Source organism: Brachycentrus maculatus, unplaced genomic scaffold, assembly GCF_059751285.1.
Source record: "Brachycentrus maculatus isolate JH-2025_06_01 unplaced genomic scaffold, ASM5975128v1 h1tg001102l, whole genome shotgun sequence".
NCBI classification, from domain to species: Eukaryota; Metazoa; Arthropoda; class Insecta; order Trichoptera; family Brachycentridae; genus Brachycentrus; species Brachycentrus maculatus.
Genome location: NW_028281806.1, coordinates 180,031 through 197,500, shown reverse-complemented (window position 1 = coordinate 197,500; position 17,470 = coordinate 180,031). Strand labels below are relative to the sequence as shown.

Here is a 17,470-nt window from a genome sequence, read left to right as displayed (position 1 = left end):
CCAATGCGAAGCAACCATCGACGGACACTGTTCTTAAAGACATGATCACTACTGGAAAACTTGATGATTTTGGGCAGCAAATCAAATATCTTTGGAGCAAGGAATGACAAAGTTTTTTGCGCAAAACTTGTTTTAACGGATGGGCCAATATAGTTTCCATTTTATGTATTTATTTTAAATCAAACACAGATTTTTTGAGTCTACTAAGTTGTATTTTATTAACAAAAAACACATAAAAAATTATATTGTGACAATTGTTTCGCCTTGTTAGGGCATTATCAAACGCATGTGAAGATCAAATGGACTACGGTCCTTATGTAGCTATACAATTCTAAGTGACAGTTTTAACACGTGCAGCAATAATTTATGGGAGACAACAGTAGCTAATGGGGGATGTAGGTATGTACCCTTATATTTATTTTCTGGGAAAGGATGAATTTATTGACACGGCCATATTGAGAATTAATATTTTAAAGCTTAATACAATTGTTTTATATGTTTTTTGTTAATAAAATACAACTTAGTAGACTCAAAAAATCTGTGTTTGATTTAAAATAAATACATAAATTTAAATGGAGTTCTACAAATTAAACGCCAAGTCAATAAATAGTTTTTATTTAACGCTGCCCGGGTTCGAATAATTTGTTGCGATCTTACCTTTTCCATTTTATTCCAGAGGTGAATCAGTACTTCCTTGATGAACAGTTGCCGTGCATCTAGGACCGTGTAGCTTGTAAATAGCTCATTGGATGGGTGTGTCGAGTTAAGTTTATTTATAATTCTTAATATATAAATATATACCTTCTCGGTTGGAGTGCGTGTCCTGGGCGGTCTGGGCGAGCTGCAGGTGCGCCGCCTCGATCTCCCGGCGCCACTCGGCCGCGGCGCGCGCGTGCTCGGCGTGCTCGCGCGCGCGCTCCTCCACCAGCTCGATGGTGTTGCCGCGCTCCATGGCCAGCTGCGCGTCCAGGGCTTCCAAGCGCCCCTCGCGCTCGCGCACCGTCGCGCGCAGCTCCTTCACCAGCGCCTCCAGCGAGCGCATCGGCTCCAGCTTGCTCCTGGGGAGAGAGAATATTCATTATTTGCAAACGTTCAAATTAGATTGGGTTGTGTTATGTTAGATATTAATATTACTATTAGGTTATAGTGAGGCATTACTTGAGATCATGTTAGGATATGTTATGTCAGAGTGATGGCATTAATAAAGGTCATGTTAAGATATGTTATGTTATGTCACAGTGATGGTACTACTTGAGGTTGTGTTAGGTTATGTTATGTCAAAGTGATGGCATTACTCGAGGCCATGTTAGGGTATGTTATGCTAGGTCCAGTTATACTAGAGTGATGGCATTAATTGAGGTTGTGTTAGGATATGTTATGTTAGGTCCAGTTATGCTAGAGTGATGGCATTAATAAAGGTCATGTTAGGATTTGTTATGTTAGAGTGATGGCATTACTAAAGGTCATGTTAGGACCAGTTATGCTCGAGTGATGGCATTACTTGAGGCCATGTTAGGCTATGTTATGTTAGGACCGGTTATGCTCGACTCATGGCATCACTGAAGCTCATGTTAGGATATGTCATGCTAGAGTGATGGCATTAATAAAGGTCATGTTAGGATTTGTTATGTTAGAGTGATGGTATTAATGAAGGTAATGTTAGGACCAGTTATGCTCGAGTGATGGCATTACTTGAGGCCATGTTAGGCTATGTTATGTTAGGACCGGTTATGCTCGAGTCATGGCATCACTGAAGCTCATGTTAGGATATGTCATGCTAGAGTGATGGCATTACTAAAGGTCATGTTAGGATATGTTATGCCAGAGTGATGGCATTACTGAAGTTCATATTAGGACCAGTAATGTGAAAGTCATGGCATTACTCGACCTCATGTTAGGATATGTTATGCTAGAGTGACGGCATTATTAGAGACCATGTTATGATATGTTATGTCAGGTCCAGTTATGCTGAGAGATGGCCATACTTGAGTTCGGCCAGGTCGGCCTGCAGCGGCGCTATCTGCTTGTTGTCCTGCTGCAGGTCGCTCAGCCTCTGCTGCAGGGAGATGATCTTGTTCTCCAGCCCCTTGTTGAGCTTCTTCACGTGCTCCACGGAGCGCGCCTCCGCCTTCAGCCGCTTGAACCGGCGCCTCGCCAGGAACCGCCGCACCTGACAAGCGAGCGAGCAACTTAACACATTGTTAGCAGGAAACGCTTGAAAGCGTCTCTTTTGGTAGAAAAAGAGTAGAGACTGAGTTTCTGCGGACTAAACTGTATCTGGGGGAGTGAGTTTTTACTCCATTATTTTTATTAACTAATTAACTAACTAACTAACCATCACGCCGCTTTCCCGTAGAGGTAGGCAGAGAGAATAGAGCGCCACACCACTCTGTCCTTGCAAACATTCTTCGCCTCTTCCACATTCACGCATCTCCTCATACACACCCGCCGATTATTACGACTCCTAACCTGACCACTTTCAAGTATTTGGCATACCTGATCGTGCCATGTTTTTCTCGGTCTTCCTCTGCTCCTTTTTCCAATTACATTCGCCTCATAAATTTGTTTTACCGTTCTTTCCTCACTCATTCGTTCTGCTTGTCCAAACCATCTCAACACACCTTTCTTAATTTTATCGATAATGCTTATCTCAGCCTTGCATTCCTTCCTTATTTCACTATTCGCACATCTATCATACATCGTTTAGTCGCACATTATTCTGAGAGATGGCATTTCGACTGCATTCAGTCTACTTTCATCCTTCTTTTGCCAACTCCATGTTTCACTTATGTATGTGGCTGTATATATATTTTGGTATAATTTTGGACATCTCAGTTGTACTATAGAGATGATGGCATAAACCATATATGATATATTTTAAGCTGTATTGTTTGGTTACATTTTAAATTGAAATTCCATACATTCATGAAGGAAGGTTATGGAGTTCTGTGAAATTCCAACCGTAACGGTGTACAAAGCACTGTGTCGAAGTGATGAAATATGTGAGATGGAAGATGTCGCCAGGTGAGGAGGCAACGAAGGAGACAATGGTGTGCGCGTGTGAGGAGAATGGAACCATCCAGACTTCCTTACATTGCACTGTACGGCCAACCCCAAGGTAGAGATGGATTGACAGCTGGGAATCGACATCACAAGAGGATAATCCCTCTTAAAAACAGGCCACAAATTTATGAATTTTCACAGTAGACATCTTCTCTGTGTTATCTCGACGCATTGTTTCCATAAAAGCATCTTTTCCATACTGTCGGTAGAGAGCGGGAGACGCTTGCGAGCGTTCTATTTGCTTACTTTAGGTAGAGCGCGAGAGACGCCTGCAAACATTGTACAGATGGGAATTGGGTGTTGCGGCTACTTGTGATTAGTATACTGAGGGTCGGGCGGCAGACTGCCAGAGTATAGTTAGGGTCCTTTTCCATACTGTTGGTAGAGAGCGGGAGACGCTTGCGAGCGTTCTATTTGCTTACTTTAGGTAGAGCGCGAGAGACGCCTGCAAACATTGAACAGATGGGAATTGGGTGTTGCGGCTACTTGTGATTAGTATACTGAGGGTCGGGCGGCAGACTGCCAGAGTATAGTTAGGGTCCTTTTCCATACTGTTGGTAGAGAGCGGGAGACGCTTGCGAGCGTTCTATTTGCTTACTTTAGGTAGAGCGCGAGAGACGCCTGCAAACATTGAACAGATGGGAATTGGGTGTTGCGGCTACTTGTGATTAGTATACTGAGGGTCGGGCGGCAGACTGCCAGAGTATAGTTAGGGTCCTTTTCCATACTGTTGGTAGAGAGCGGGAGACGCTTGCGAGCGTTCTATTTGCTTACTTTAGGTAGAGCGCGAGAGACGCCTGCAAACATTGTACAGATGGGAATTGGGTGTTGCGGCTACTTGTGATTAGTATACTGAGGGTCGGGCGGCAGACTGCCAGAGTATAATTAGGGTCCTTTTCCATACTGTCGGTAGAGAGCGGGAGACGCTTGCGAGCGTTCTATTTGCTTACTTTAGGTAGAGCGCGAGAGACGCCTGCAAACATTGTACAGATGGGAATTGGGTGTTGCGGCTACTTGTGATTAGTATACTGAGGGTCGGGCGGCAGACTGCCAGAGTATAATTAGGGTCCTTTTCCATACTGTCGGTAGAGAGCGGGAGACGCTTGCGAGCGTTCTATTTGCTTACTTTAGGTAGAGCGCGAGAGACGCCTGCAAACATTGTACAGATGGGAATTGGGTGTTGCGGCTACTTGTGATTAGTATACTGAGGGTCGGGCGGCAGACTGCCAGAGTATAATTAGGGGCGGGGTTGGTGAACAAAACTGCCCGACAACAGTGCGTTGATCATCCGGCCGTAGTCACAGTATGAGGAGAACACCAGAGATAGACCAACTGACTAACTAACTGCTACGCCACTTACCGCAAGGGTAGGCAGAGAGAATAGAACGCCGCACTGATCTGTCTTTGCAAACAATCTTGGCCTCTTCTACATACATGCATCTCCTAACACATACCCGCCGATTATTCCGGCACCTGACCTGACCACGCACAAGTATTTAAAACACTCGATCGTGCCAAGTCTTCCTCTGCTTCTATTACCAACCACATTCGCCTCATATATTAATTTTACCACCCTTTCTTCACTCATTTGATCCACATGCCCAAACCATCTCAACACACCTTTCTCAATTTTATCAATATTACTTATCTCGGCCTTGCATTCTCTCCTTTTATCACCATTCGAACATTCATCATACATCGTCTTGCCACACATTCGTCTGAGAGATCGCATTTCGACCGCACTCAGTCTACTTTCATCCTTCCTTCATCCAACCACATTCACGACATAATTTTCTTTTACTCTCCTTTCAATACCACAGATGGCTATCATAAATATGAAGTGTCCAAGTCTTGACAAAGACGAAGAAGACTGTTGTGAGATACAAACCTCCACCATTTTTCCCAGGCTGTATTCAGAGGGCTTCAGAAGGGCTTCCAACACTCTGACGGATCGCACAAAGAGATCCAAAAAATGGTATAACACAAAATGGGTGCTATTCACGGCACGGTGCGTCAAAAATAGCACCATTCTCCGTTCGTCAATTCGGAATTCATTATTGTAAACCGAGCTAGAATCGGTTTACATTATTTAGAAGCGATTTCCCAAAGCAGTATAGCAGTACATCTCCACTTGACGAACTGTCGAGAGAGTTCAGCAACTCTCAATTTGACCTCTCCCGGAATGTGATATTAACTGTCAATTTGACCTCTTGCGGAATGTGATATTAAGTCTTAATTTGACCTATTGCGAAATGTGATATAAATTCCCAATTCGACCTCTTCTGGAATGTGGTATTAAATCTCAATTTGATCCTCTTGCGGAATGTGATATTAACTCTCAATTTGATCCTCTTGCGGAATGTGATATCAATTCTCAATTTGACCTCTTCCGGAACGTTAAATAAACTCTCTATTCAAACTCTTCTAGAATGTGATATTATTCTCAATTTGACCTCTTGCAGAATGTGATATTCACTCTCAATTCGACTTCGTATTGCAAAATTCACATTTTATATTAACTCTCAATTTGACCCCTTGCGGTTGCGATATTACTCTTAATTTGACCTCTCCCAAAACGTAATATAAACTGTCAATTTCGACCTCTTTCGGGATGTAATATTGAGAAAAACATGCGAAAAACTACTGAACCGAGTGTGCGTAGTAAGAAACTGATTACAAATGGACAAGTGTGATATGGAGAGGTGACAAAAACTATCAAAATAAATACTGCAGTCTTATTTCATTAACCGTTTTAGTGCTGACATTTTTCTCTTATATTTATTTTTTTCTTTTTTTTTTTTGGATGAAAGGATGAAAGCAGAGTGAACGCTGTTGAAATGCGCCCCCTCAGACGAATGTGTGGAAAATCATTGTATAACAGAATTAAAAACGACGATATAAGAAAGGAATGTAAGGCTGAACGAGGAATAATTGAAGAGATTAGGAAGAGCTCTTTGCGGTGGTACGGACATGCGGAGCGAATGGATAGCGGGAGAATGACTAAGAAAATATATGTGGCGAATGTGAGAGGGAAAACAGAACGTGGACGACCGAAGAAGACTTGGCACGATCAGATCAATCAGAACCTAAAATCTGGCGGTGTCAAAAGTCTGCGTAATCGGAGGGCATGTATGACTAGATGTATGGATGTGAAGGAGGCGAGGAGTGTATGTCAGGACAGAAGAGTGTGGCGTTCCATCCTCTTTGCCTACCCCTGCGGGGAAACGGCGTGATGGTAGTAGTAGTAGTATTTGTTTATTGAACGGCTAAAGCCTTTAACATAATACATATATACAGTATCTAATATAAAAATACACTAATGGAGAAACAAAAAGTCTTAAACATAAAATAATAATAAAATACCAAATAGTAAGCACTGGTCAATACACGTCTCCTTCACACACCATCAGCGAGCAGCGAGAGAGAGGGAAACACAACGTTTACATTTATCCATTATAACATGGAGAAGAAATGCTGAGAAAGTACACACTTCAAGGTGGATAACATTATATTAAATAAATCTATACTTATTTAATATATTGTTATCCACCAGTGCTTACCAGTGCTTACTATTTGTTAATTTATTATTATTTTATATTTAAGACTTTTTGTTTCTCTATTAGTGTATTCATTGGTGTATTTTTATATTAGATACTGTATACCCTATATGTATTATGCTAAAGGCATTAGCCATTCAATAAATGAATAAATATTGTCGCCATTCGGGTGCAAAGGGTTAAATTGGTCAATATTTGATAAAGATAGTCTATTTTGCATACACCTAATAAACTGGGAACAAAGTGAATGGTGCACTGAAATCAGTTATAGCAAATAAAAACCTGTCAGCAGAAGCTAAACTGGCATTCCACAACGGAGTCCTGGTTCCAGCTCTAATGTATGGAAGTGAAACATGGAGTTGGCAAAAGAAGGATGAAAGTAAACTGAATGCAGTCGAAATGCGATCTCTCAGAAGAATGTGCGACAAAACGATGTATGATAGATGTGCGAATAGTGAAATAAGGAAGGAATGCAAAGCTGAGATAAGTATTATCGATAAAATTAAGAAAGGTGTGTTGAGATGGTTTGGACATGCAGAACGAATGAGTGAGGAAAGAACGGTAAAACAAATTTATGAGGCGAATGTAAGTGGAAAAAAGAGCAGAGGAAGACCGAGAAAAACATGGCACGATCAGGTATGCCAAATACTTGAAAGTGGTCAGGTTAGGAGTCGTAACAATCGGCGGGTATGTATGAGGAGATGCATGAACGTGGAAGAGGCGAAGAATGTTTGCAAAGACAGAGTGGTGTGGCGTTCGATTCTCTCTGCATACCCCTGCGGAGAAGCGACGTGATGGTTAATTAGTTTAATTAGTTAGTCTAATAAATAAAAAGGACCAATTTTACAGCAATATCAGCATACTTATAAAATATACCAGTCAATGTATTTCGATTCTCAGCACTCTAAAGGTTGAGATATGGAAACGTGAGAAGACTGGAATGCAGGATGGCAGATTTATGATGGATATTAAGATACAAAACGTAATATGATAAGTTTTTAATCGATTCGGTTTAAATATTGTTATTTTTTCAGAGAGATAAGCACAGCTAAGGCAAGGATTATGTTCCCCATACTTGAAGCCCACTCGAGTTTTGGTGTTATTACAAAAAGTTAGATATCGCAGTTAGCTTGATCTATACATGGATAAAAATGTGGAAATAACGAACTAACTAACCATCACGCCGCTTCCCCACAGGGGTAGGCAGAGAGAATAGAACGCCACACCACCCTGTCTTTTTTTATTTATTTTTTATTCATTTAACCGGATCCACGCGGCTCGCATAACCGTATGTGTTTTCACAAAACATTCCCCGTACGCGGCTGACATAACCGTTTGTATTTTTACTTTACTCCAAGTTTCGAACCTCAGTTCAACTTGGAGGGATTTTTTCATGGTGCGGAACTTTGGATAAAATAATACGTCAATCCTCGGCCTTATGACATCTGTTGAAATATCTGACTAATAATTTGTAACATCACAAGGATAAATAAAACAATAGATCCCTGATTTTTCTTGCGGTCGGTAATTAGTCCGCGCCATAATCATGCCCTATATCTGTCTCACTCTCGACGCTACGCATCGCCAGTGGGTAAGAGTGACACACGATGCGTGCTTTGATTTATTTATGTTACGATCTTATTTGTTTATATTACGATATATTTCAAGAATAATGTGACACGAGTGTATTATAGAGTGCCAAAAAGGCACAATGAATCCCATTGAACGTTTTTGTTTAGGAAAATAAATCGTTTCTTAACTAAATACATGATAAAAGTAATCATTTAAAAAACGGCAAAATACCGCCACGCACGGGCGTCTCTCAGGAACAAAGTGAACGCGGTTAAAAGGTAAATAGATTTACATTTTTATTTATAGCATAATACATTTGAATCATTTATACACATGGAGAACTTTTAAATTTCGATTCGCTGTGCCTCTCCATAAAAGAGACTGTGCTCTTGTGCTTGGAGAGGGACTTACACTCGTGGTTTAATGTGTCTTTGCCACACCACTCTGTCTTTGCAAACAATCTTCGCATCACTTTGCACATGTGTAACATTCACCAATTCTACCCATGACACTCTTCGCCTCTTCCACGTTCATGCATGTCCTCATACATACCCGCCGATTGTTTCGATTCCTAACCTGAACGCTTTCGAGTATTTGGCGTACCTGGTCGTGCCATGTTTTCCTCGGTCTTCCTCTGCTCCTTTTTACAGTAACATTCGCCTCGTAAATTTGTCGCCGTTCTTTCCTCACTCATTCGTTCCACATGTCCAAACCATCTCAACACACCTTTCTTAATTTTATCGATAATGCTTATCTCAGCTTTGCATTCCTTCCTTATTTCACTATTCGCACATCTATCACACATCGTTTTGTCGCACATTCTTCTGAGAGATCGCATTCCGACTGCATCCAGTCTACTTTCCTCCTTCTTTTTCCAACTCCGTGTTTTACTTCTATACATTAGGGTCGGAACCAGGACTCCGATGTGTACTGCCAGTTTAGCTTTCGCTGATAGGTTTTTATTTGCTATAACTGATAAAAGTGTGGAAATGATTTGGTAAACTATACCCGTACATGTGGCAGGGTGAGTGGTTCATTTTTAGTCTTGGTTCGGCATCTTTAAGGGTGTTAAACAGGGATGTGTAATGTCACCACGGCTGTCTCATGTATGCATGGATAATTGAAAGAACTGACAAAAGATGAATGAAAGTAGACTGTCTAAATGCGATCTCTCAGACGAATGATTGGCAAAATGATGGATGATAGATGTTCCAATGGTGGAAAGGGTGCAAGGCTGAGATGAGCACTATCCAGCAAACTAAGGAAGGCGGCTTGGGATGGTTTGGGAAGGATGAGAGTAGACTGGATGCAGTCGGGATGCCATCTCTCAGTGCGGCAAGACCATGTATGGTAGATGTTCCAATGGTGATATAAGGAAAGAATGCAAGGCTGAGATGAGCATTATCCAGCAAACCAAGAAGGATGAAAGTAGACTGGACGCAGTCGGAACGCCATCTCTCAGTGCGGCAAGACCATGTATGGTAGATGTTCCAATGGTGATATAAGGAAAGGGTGCAAGGCTGAGATAAGCATTATCCATCAAACCAAGGAAGGTGTGTTGAGATGGTTTAGACATGTGGTACGAATGAGTGAAGAAAGAACGGTAAAACAAATTTATGAGGCGATTGTAGTTAAAAATAGAAGCAAAGGAAGATCAAAGAAAACTTGGCAAATTCAAGTATTTTAAACACTTGGGCGTCTACGAGTCAGGAGTCTACGAGTATGGAAGAGGCGAAGATTGTTTGCAAAGACAAGTGGTGTGGCATTCTATTCTCTCTGCCTGCCCCTGCGGTTAGCGACGTGATAATTAGTCAGTAAGTCAGTAACAAAATCTCAGCTCCGCAGCGGCCCCACAAGTATGTTCAAAGCGGTAAGTAAAAAAATATTCTGGTCAATTAATTATTTTGATAAAATAAATTCACTCACGGCAGCTTGACATATGACGACCTGCTTGCGCATTTTGGCGTACCTCCTGCGGGCGAGCCAGCCGCGAACATGTCGCTGTATGGTGATGGCCTGCAAGGAAATATGGAAACAATTTAACCACACCAAATGAAAATATCTAAAAAATATATAGAGTTAAAAGTTACTAAAAACTGCTGAAAAAACTTTTTTCAAATCCAATATTTATTCAATATTACCCTGGACTGGTACCTGAAGCGGAGGGCTGATCACCTTTCCTTCGTGTGTTAACGATCAAGATAACACTTTGCTTATATAATGCAGTGCCCTATGCACCATTGGGGTGCGGATAAGGGTTTGAAATGAAAAAATTAAAAACTGCTGAAATGCGAATGCTTAGATGGTCAGCTGGAGTGTCCCTTAGAGACAAAATGAAGAGTTCGCGCATTCGTGGGAGCCTGGCTGTAACAGGCATCAATGGTAAGGTAGAGGAAAGGCAATTGGAGGTGGTATGGGCACATAGGGCGCAGAGAACTTGATGATATTGTGAACCAGGCAGTCGCCATGGATCTTCTTCATTAGTCATCTAAATAAACATCTAAATAAGCATATTCGCCTCCATAGTGTAATGGTCAGCATGCTCGGCTACCATTCTGGAGGTCCCGGGTTCGATTCCTTGGAGGGGTCAAATATTTATTCAAAATCACCCTGGACTGGTACCTGAAGCGGAGGGCTGATCACCATTCCTTCACGTGTTAATGATCATGATAACACTGCGTTTATATGCAGTGCCCTATGCACCACTGGGGTGCGGATAAGGGTTTGATGAAGAAATAAGCATATATGATGAGGAAGAAGAGTCCCACTCACGGCGTTGTTCCTGCGCATGTCCCGGAAGCGCCTGCGCGCGAGCATGCCCCGGGCGCGCGCCTGCAGGCCCAGCGCGGTCCTGCGCAGGCGCCCATAGCGCACGCGCTGCAGCCACCCGCGCACGTGCCTCTGCAGCGTCACGGCGGCGCGCTGCCGGCGCAGCTGCTGCGCCAGTCTGCGGACACACAGCCCCGTCAACACCTAGTCTATTCATCCGCACACTCACGCCCAACCCCTCCCAGCTAACTAACTGAACTAACTGTTAACTGAGCAATCTTCACGGACACACGAATATAAGAGTTTCTGCTTATTAAAAAGCTTCTTTACATCTCACCAATAGATGTCTCTAGTGAAGTTCTAGTGATTCAAGAACAAGGTTTCTAAATTGGTTCATATATATAGAACTTCCAAGAATTTGAATAGTGTGGTTGTCAATAATGGGTAGAATTGGTGAATGTTACACGTGTGCAAAGTGATCACTTAAACCAGCCTATGACGGTCGTCAGCCCCGTAAATGCCCAGACTTCCAAATCCTTCTTCATCTTTGATGAGATGTCAAAAAATAATATTATATTTGAATTCAAAATGATGTTTATTGAAGTTTGAAAACATGATACTCAACACAACGGCCTCTGTTGGCTGCTCGAAAGCTACTGCTGACTGCGGCGCATGCTACACACACGCGTGGCGTATGCAATTCTCAACTCGGTTCATTACTAGAAACGCAACTGAGAACCGAGATGGAATATTCTCACGAAATATCTGTATAACGTGCCCGATAAGTGGTAACTGTAACAATTTATTTTTTCCATTCAATATTTTATTTATTGTTTTGGCATTAACTTTGTGGTAAGACATGTTACAATGATTAAAGAAAACACTTCGTTTTTTACCACTTGAGTTTTAATATAGACTACATGTTTCAGAAGTTAAACTTCCATCATTCAGGTCTGTATAATAACTAAAATATAAAATATAAAATTGTTCTATAAATAAGGAGAGGGGGAAGTAAGGGGAAGGGGTTAGTCAAGGAACGGAGTTTGAAAACAAAGGAAAAATGGAAAGCAATGGTGAAGAATTTTGAAACAATATATTATTTAATAAATTATTATTAGAATTCAGGTTTTTTTGTATTTCTAAATTTTCAAGATAATTCATAATTTGGCCTTTATCAAGGTGTAATAAGAACATCATAGCGGTCTTGTTAGTAATTATTTTTCGGAATTTGCAAATCATATAATAGATACTAATCACTCATTTCACTCTCATAAATTAAAATTATTACACCTTGTTCCATATAAAGGCCAAATTATGAATTATCTTGAAAATTTTGAAATACAAAAAAACCTGAATTCTAATAATAATTTATAAAATAATATATTGTTTCAAAATTCTTCGCCATTGCTTTCCATTTTTCCTTTGTTTTCAAACTCCGTTCCTTGACTAACCCCTTCCCCTTACTTTCCCCTCTCCTTATTTATAGAACAATTTTATATTTTTTATTTTAGTTACTATACAGACCTGAATGATGGAAGTTTAACTTCTGAAACATGTAGTCTAATAAAACTCAAGTGGTAAAAAACGAAGTGTTTTCTTTAATCATTTTCCATGCAATGCGTAAAAGTACTATGGCGGAATACCTAAAATCTGAACTTATTATTCATTACATTTATTAATACTAGTTTTATTTATTATTTTTAGTCCGCCTCCGTAGTGTAATGGTCAGCATGCTCGGCTACCGTTCTGGAGGTCCCGGGTTCGATTCCCAGGGGGGTTTAATAAATAAAAGTGATTTTTCCACTCTAATATTTATTCAATATTACACTGGACTGGTACCTGAAGTGGAGGGCTGATCACCTTTCCTTCATGTGTAATCGATCGAGATAACACTGCGTTTATATGAAGCAGTGCCCTATGCACCATTGGGGTGCGGTAAGGGTTTTTAAAAAATATTATAGGAGTCTACGAGACGGAATAAGAAACGCCAGGATAAGGGAATTATAATTTATATTTGAAGCATTAACTTTGTGATTTTCCATTTTATAATTAAAATGTTACTTTGATTTAAAAATCCCTATAAATATTTTATTATAACTTAATTATAATGTCTACCGGTTTCGAAGCTAACCGCTTCTTTATCAAGACTGATTAATACTAAAACACTATCTACTAAACAATATTCAAAATATTTTGACGGTTAGGGAAAGAAGCTTGGGTAGATCTCAAGTGGCTTTATTTATTTTTATAGAGTTTTAGTATTAATCAGTCTTGATAAAGAAGCGGTTAGCTTCGAATCCGGTAGACATTATAATTAAGTTATAATAAAATATTTATGGTGATTTTAAAACAAAGTTACTTTTTAATTATATATGGGAAATATGCGAGATGGAAGATGTCGTTAGGTGGGGAAGGCAACGAAGGAGACAACGGTATGCGCGTGTGAGGAGAATGGAACCATCCAGACTCCCCCACATCGCACTGTACGGCCAACCCCAAGGTAGACCAACTCCCGGGCAGACCACCAAAGAGATGGATCCACATCGCAGGAGGCTAATCACAAAGAAGAAGAAGAGAAGAAGAAATTTATCTATTTTTTTTTATAAACTCATTGCATGATTTAGAGATTTTGGATATAAAAAAAAACAATTCAACAAAATTTAAAAGTCATTAAATAACCAGTTGAATTTACTTGTCTTTGCAAATTTGCAGAAATTCCGTGCCTCTTCCACATTCATGCATCTCCTCATAACCTTTCTTAACATAGGCTGCAAGGCCTACACCGAGCAGAAGAGAGAGAAGAAGATATTTACGGAGATATTACAAGTTACTTCAAGCAGTGTGCACTAGTCACACATGACCGGGAAGGGAGGTTACCTGCGCGCGAGGTAGCCGCGCGCGTGGCGCTGCAGGCCGCACACGGCCGCGCGCAGGCGCAGGTAGGCCTTGCGCGCCACGTACGCGCGCAGCTGGCTCTGCATGATGATGCAGCACCGCCGCAGGTGCTCCGCCCGCAGCTTCTCCAGGTACGCCACCTGCAACGCACAACCGGACACGTCCGTAACCGAGACAAAGCTAACGGGAGTGCCTCTCTCACACCAGTGTTCCGCAGAGTGTGTACCGTGGTGGTAAGCTGGTGCACCGCGGAAAAAAGGTCTAGTTTTGTAACGATAACACTCTTAGAAACAGCTGAAAGGTATTATTTTTTGACATCTCATCAAAGATGAAGAAGAATATGGAAGTCTGGGCATTTACGGGGCTGGTTATGCCTGTAGGAAGATATGCGGAACGATACCTGTTCCATGTGCCAGAGGGGGTATTCCCATAAGGGATTCTTCTACATTATTCTTGAAATATATCGTAATATAAACAAATAAGATCGTAACATAAATAAATCAAAGCACGCATCGTGTGTCACTCTTACCCACTGGCGATGCGTAGCGTCGAGAGTGAGACAGATATAGGGCATGATTATGGCGCGGACTAATTATCGACCTCAAGAAAAATCAGGGATCTGTTCTTTTATTTATCCTTGTGATGTTACAAATTATTAGTCAGATATTGCAACAGATGTCATAAGGCCAAGGATTGACGTAGTATTTTATCCAATGTTCCACACCATGAAAAAATCCCTCCAAGTTGTACTGAGGTTCGAAACTTGGAGCAAAGTAAAAACACATACGCTTATGTCAGCCGCGTATGGGGCATGTTTTGTGAAAACACATACAGTTATGCGAGCCGCGTGGATCCGGTTAATTTCGAATTTTTGTTAATGTACTCACAATCCAATTAATTGAATTGAATTGAAAAGTTGTGTGAAGCTGTGATATTCTCTCGCGTTACCTGTCCGGCCCTGAAGAAGATCTTGGTCTTCCCGAAGCGGTACTTGTCTTCGTCCTTGATGCAGTTGTGTATGATGCTGGAGCAGGTGGCCCTGTAGTCCTGCCGGTTGATGTACTTGGAGTGGCACAGCACCCGATACCTGCAACCGCAATCTCACATTAACAAACCATACTGTTCTTCGACTTACTGCGCCACTCCAGGCTGGCACAATCATAGTGACCAGTTTACCTTCCACGCCACCTTGTAGTATAATACCTATCACTCGCTATTTCTCTCCCCTCATACAACGGCCCGAGTACTCCACGCTGAAGGTTAGCAATCATCGTGTCAGTCTGCAGCCGCTCTGAGCAGCGCCCCAGTGCTGCAGCGGAGCCAGGATATACGCCTTCTTCCTACGCTGCGTTTACCTTCCACGCCGCCTTGTAATATAATACCTATCACTCGCTATTTCTCTCCCCTCATACAACGGCCCGAGTACTCCACGCTGAAGGTTGGCAATCATCGTGTCAGTCTGCAGCCGCTCTGAGCAGCGCCCCAGTGCTGCAGCGGAGCCAGGATATACGCCTTCTTCCTACGCTGCGTTTACCTTCCACGCCACCTTGTAATATAATACCTATCACTCGCTATTTCTCTCCCCTCATACAACGGCCCGAGCACTCCACGCTGAAGGTTGGCAATCATCGTGTCAGTCTAGGCTAGGAAGAAGTCTAGAGCGTTAAGTGATTGAAAGACGGTTACCTGAGGAAGAACTCGGAGTACAGCCACCGAGATGGGAATCCAGCCGCCGATATCCTGATGGTCTCCAGTACTCCACAAGCCCTGGAAACAAAACAATAGTTAAATATTGCTCACTCCCAACTACGTTTTCTTTATTTTAGGCACTTTTTAAGAGACTTATCACAGTTACAACTAACTAACTAGGGTGAGACACCTATAAAATTTATATATCATATGTATTCTGAGTTGTCCAGTCCCTTATTTATTAAATAAAATAGAAAGAAGAAAAAATATGTTGAGGTTGGCATCGGAGCACCATTCCCTCTCCCACACCTATAGTACTGGTACATCTCTAGTAAGATGAACAGTCCAGGGTGGCATCGGAGCACCATTCCCTCTCCCACACCTATAGTACTGGTACATCTCTAGTAAGATGAACAGTCCAGGGTGGCATCGGAGCACCATTCCCTCTCCCACACCTATAGTACTGGTACATCTCTAGTAAGATGAACAGTCCAGGGTGGCATCGGAGCACCATTCCCTCTCCCACACCTATAGTACTGGTACATCTCTAGTAAGATGAACAGTCCAGGGTGGCATCGGAGCACCATTCCCTCTCCCACACCTATAGTACTGGTACATCTCTAGTAAGATGAACAGTCCAGGGTGGCATCGGAGCACCATTCCCTCTCCCACACCTATAGTACTGGTACATCTCTAGTAAGATGAACAGTCCAGGGTGGCATCGGAGCACCATTCCCTCTCCCACACCTATAGTACTGGTACATCTCTAGTAAGATGAACAGTCCAGGGTGGCATCGGAGCGCCATTCCCTCTCCCACACCTATAGTACTGGTACATCTCTAGTAAGATGAACAGTCCAGGGTGGCATCGGAGCACCATTCTGGACACCTATAGTACTGATACATCTCTAGTAGGGTGAACAGTCCAGGGTGGCATCGGAGCGCCACCCCGAGACGCCCACTGCATTCCAGTGCCGGACTCACCGCAGCTGCTGCACGGCCCGGCGCGGGTCGTACTGGAAGGGGCGCTTGTCGTCGTTGGGCTTGATGCAGCGCACGTAGTGCGGCGTGGTGGAGTTGAGCGAGGCCATGAGGGCGCCCAGCGAGGCGCGGAACTGCGCGCCCACCGTCTGCTTGTGCTGCTTCGTGGCCGGCCGCTCGGGCAGCACCGACACCTGCAATAAATAGATACATACATCTACCTGCCGATGGTTATGCCTATAGGAAGAGTATCAATGTATTTGATGAGGCATTTTTATCCATTGCTGTGCAGTATGATGGATAATCCTGAAATTATCCGGAGCATCGGTCTGTATGTTCCGGATAGTTAGCTAAGACAGCGTCGGCATAGATTGTTTCACATTCCTATATACAGGTCCAGAGGTGCCGACACCTGCAAACAGCCACACAACTAGCACAGGTTAGGTTAGTACTCTACGCACTCATGTGTATTATTTTTCTTCAAACCCTCATCTGCACCCAATGGTGCATAGGGCACTGCATCATATAAACGCAGTGTTATCTTGATAATGAGCACATGAAGGAAAGGTGATCAGCCCTCCGCTTCAGGTACCGGTCCAGGGTAATATTAGAGTGAAAAAATCACTTATATGTGTATTACTACAGATGTCTCAACAGATTCTCAACAGAGACGAAGAAAATTTATTTATAATACACTAACAGGCAGAATGATGAAACTTTCACAAGTGTATTTAATGATCAACCCAGTCAACGACAGCTCGTGGATCCTTGTAGATTTTTAGACTTTCGTATTTCAAGCGGGCGGCACGTATCTTGTGTCACGCGGTCATGCCACATGAACCCTAGACTCCTGGAGGCATGTCCCATGAACCCTAGAGGCTTGCACACCTGGAGGCAAGTCCCATGAACCCTAGAGGCTCGCACACCTGGAGGCAAGTCCCATGA

At 42.4% G+C, this 17,470-nt stretch overlaps 1 protein-coding gene across 1 annotated transcript in view; it reads right to left on the bottom strand.

The window, feature by feature from the left end:
• Positions 1-17,470, bottom strand: part of LOC148299532 (unconventional myosin-Vb-like) — a 58,076-nt gene that overhangs the window by 23,870 nt on the left and 16,736 nt on the right. The window contains exons 12-19 of the mRNA XM_088275963.1: positions 16,529-16,719; positions 15,543-15,623; positions 14,805-14,943; positions 13,839-13,996; positions 10,965-11,139; positions 10,119-10,208; positions 1,986-2,170; positions 802-1,058 (exon numbers count right to left, since the gene is read on the bottom strand). Coding sequence (XP_088132089.1) covers positions 802-1,058; positions 1,986-2,170; positions 10,119-10,208; positions 10,965-11,139; positions 13,839-13,996; positions 14,805-14,943; positions 15,543-15,623; positions 16,529-16,719 — 1,276 coding nt within the window. The remainder of the gene's footprint in view (positions 1-801; positions 1,059-1,985; positions 2,171-10,118; positions 10,209-10,964; positions 11,140-13,838; positions 13,997-14,804; positions 14,944-15,542; positions 15,624-16,528; positions 16,720-17,470) is intronic.